The sequence below is a fragment of the Babylonia areolata genome, chromosome 13 (assembly GCF_041734735.1).
Source record: "Babylonia areolata isolate BAREFJ2019XMU chromosome 13, ASM4173473v1, whole genome shotgun sequence".
NCBI classification, from domain to species: domain Eukaryota; kingdom Metazoa; phylum Mollusca; class Gastropoda; order Neogastropoda; family Buccinidae; genus Babylonia; species Babylonia areolata.
In genome coordinates this window covers 22,109,349-22,111,848 of record NC_134888.1, presented here as the reverse complement: position 1 = coordinate 22,111,848, position 2,500 = coordinate 22,109,349, and the positions used below count along the sequence as shown (strand labels likewise).

Below are 2,500 nucleotides of genomic sequence, written 5' to 3'. Positions count from 1 at the left end.
ATTTCTCTGTTGAGAATCATTGCTATGTGCTATACAACGGCGCTGAAATGATATACATGGTTCAAAGTGAACCAGACAATTTCAAGTTTCAAGCAAGCCAGCAGACAAGGAAGCTGTATGCTTGTATTTAAGAAAAATGTATTCCACGTTGCTTTCGATGATTTTATAAATATGCATTCGAATCCGTAGGAAATGATAATTTGTTACAGTACATTAGAAACCAGGGCGTATCACACACAAACACACACACGCGCGCGCGAACACACACACACACACACACACACACACACACACACACACACACACACACATGTATATAAAACCTTAAGGCAACAATTTTTTAAAGATATTCAAATTTCGAATAACACAGGAAATATTCCCAGTCAGGTGATGCTAACAGATGATGAATATATACAAACAAAATTAGGAAAATTTGTTTATGAATGCTGCTGCAATTTACTGCATTAACTGATCGATTAATTGTGTGTTTTTCATTCATTCATTCATTTACCATTGCAAATCTATTCTATTCTATTCTATTCACACACACACACACACACACACACACACACACACACACACACACGCACGCACACGCACACGCACGTTCACACGTACGCACGCACGGACACAGACAGACAGAGAGAGAGAGAGAGAGAGCGAGAGAGAGAGAGAGAGACTGACCTTCCACTTCTTTCGGTCTTCATTGTCCATCAGAAACAAGGTCTCTCCCTCGATGAACTTGATCTGGAGATCAAAAATATGAATAGTGAAATGACAGCAAGAGGGATGGGGGAGAAGGAGGTAGAGGAGAGGAGAAGAAGGTGGGGGAGTAGATGAGGAAGAGAAGGAGGAGGAAGAAAGGGAGGAGGAGGAGGTGGAGGAGGAGGGAGGAGGAGGAGGAGGAGGAGGAAGAGGAGGAGGTGGAGGATGAGGAGGAGGTGGAGGATGAGGAGGAGGGAGGAGGAAGAGGAGGAGGTGGAGGAGGAGGAGGAGGGTGGAGGAAGAGGAGGAGGGCGGAGGAAGAAGGGGAGGAGGAGGAAGAGGAGGGAGGAGGAAAGAAGAAGAGGCATACAAAGAAGTAAAGCACTATTCTTCTTCTTCTGCGTTCACTCCTATGCACACGAGTGGGCTTTTACGTGTATGACCGTTTTTACCCCGCCCTGTAGGCAGCCATACTCCGTTTTCGGGGGTGTGCATGCTGGGTATGTTCTTGCTTCCATAACCCACCGAACGCTGACATGGATTACAGGATCTTTAACGTGCGTGTTTGATCTTATGCTTGCGTATACACACGAAGGGGGTTCAGGCACTAGCAGGTCTGCACATATGTTGACCTGGGAGATCGTAAAAATCTCCACCCTTTACCCACCAGGCGCCGTCACCGTGATTCGAACCCGGGACCCTCAGATTGACAGTCCAACGCTTTAACCACTTGGCTATTGCGCCCGTCTTAAAGCTCTATTCAACAACCTTTAATTTCTTTGGCCCGCTTTCGGGATATGAAAGAAGAATAAACATAGCACACAGCAAACTGATGAAATGCAAAACGAAAAAAAAAACAAACAAAAAAAACAACCCATGTACATTGCAAAACCAAATTATAGGTCGACTCATAGAGTTGATCATCTTTTTCTTTGTCAGACCAACTCACTCACACAACCATCTGAACAGTCCGCCAACCTGGACTTTTAACTCTCTCCATACGAACGGCGAAACAGACGACGTTAACAGCGTTTCACCCCAATTACCATCATCAAAATATTGCAAGCGGAAGGCTCTTATACTGAAGACTTGAATATTGACAAAGAATACCACAATTCTGACGACGGAAGCTAAAGGTTGGGTCATTCAGACACCCACTGGACATCCGAGGGGTCTGTGTAGATGAGAAGAGAGGACTGGCCGTACTGAGTGAGTTAATCTGAGGGTCCAGGGATCAAATCCCGGTTCCAGCACCTGGTGGGTTAAGGGTGGATATTTTTTTTTCTACCTTCGAAGTCAACAGATATGTAAACCTACCAGTGCCTGAACCCACTTCGTGTGTTTTCACGTGTGCAGAAGATTAAATGTGCACGTTTAATATCCCGCAATCCACGACATTTCCAGCATACAAATCCCCGAAAAGGAGTATGGCAATCTACACTGCGGTGTTAAAAAATAATTGTCATACGCGTAAATGCCTATTCGTGCATACGAATGAACGTGGGAGCTGCAGTCCACGAATGCAGAAGAGGAAGAAATCAACAAAACACCCTATCCAATAATTCATCGTGATTATTGTATGTGGGCTTTACTTCAATCTAAGTTTCAAGCACAGTATGTATACTGTGATTATTGTTATGTGTATTAGTATTTCACGTTAAAAGCATTCTGTGTTTGTTAGTGTATATATACGGATGACTGTCATTATCGTGAACTGTTTGCACCACATTATATGATAGTCAGTCGTGTTCGGTTGTGACCATCAGAACAGCAGAGGAGGTAACTGCTGTCCCAA

The 2,500-nt window shown here is 44.2% G+C and overlaps 1 protein-coding gene across 1 annotated transcript in view; it reads right to left on the bottom strand.

The window, feature by feature from the left end:
• LOC143288724 (uncharacterized) overlaps nucleotides 1-2,500 on the bottom strand; it is an 84,540-nt gene that overhangs the window by 23,950 nt on the left and 58,090 nt on the right. Inside the window, exon 10 of the mRNA XM_076597350.1 lies at nucleotides 685-747. Coding sequence (XP_076453465.1) covers nucleotides 685-747 — 63 coding nt within the window. The remainder of the gene's footprint in view (nucleotides 1-684; nucleotides 748-2,500) is intronic.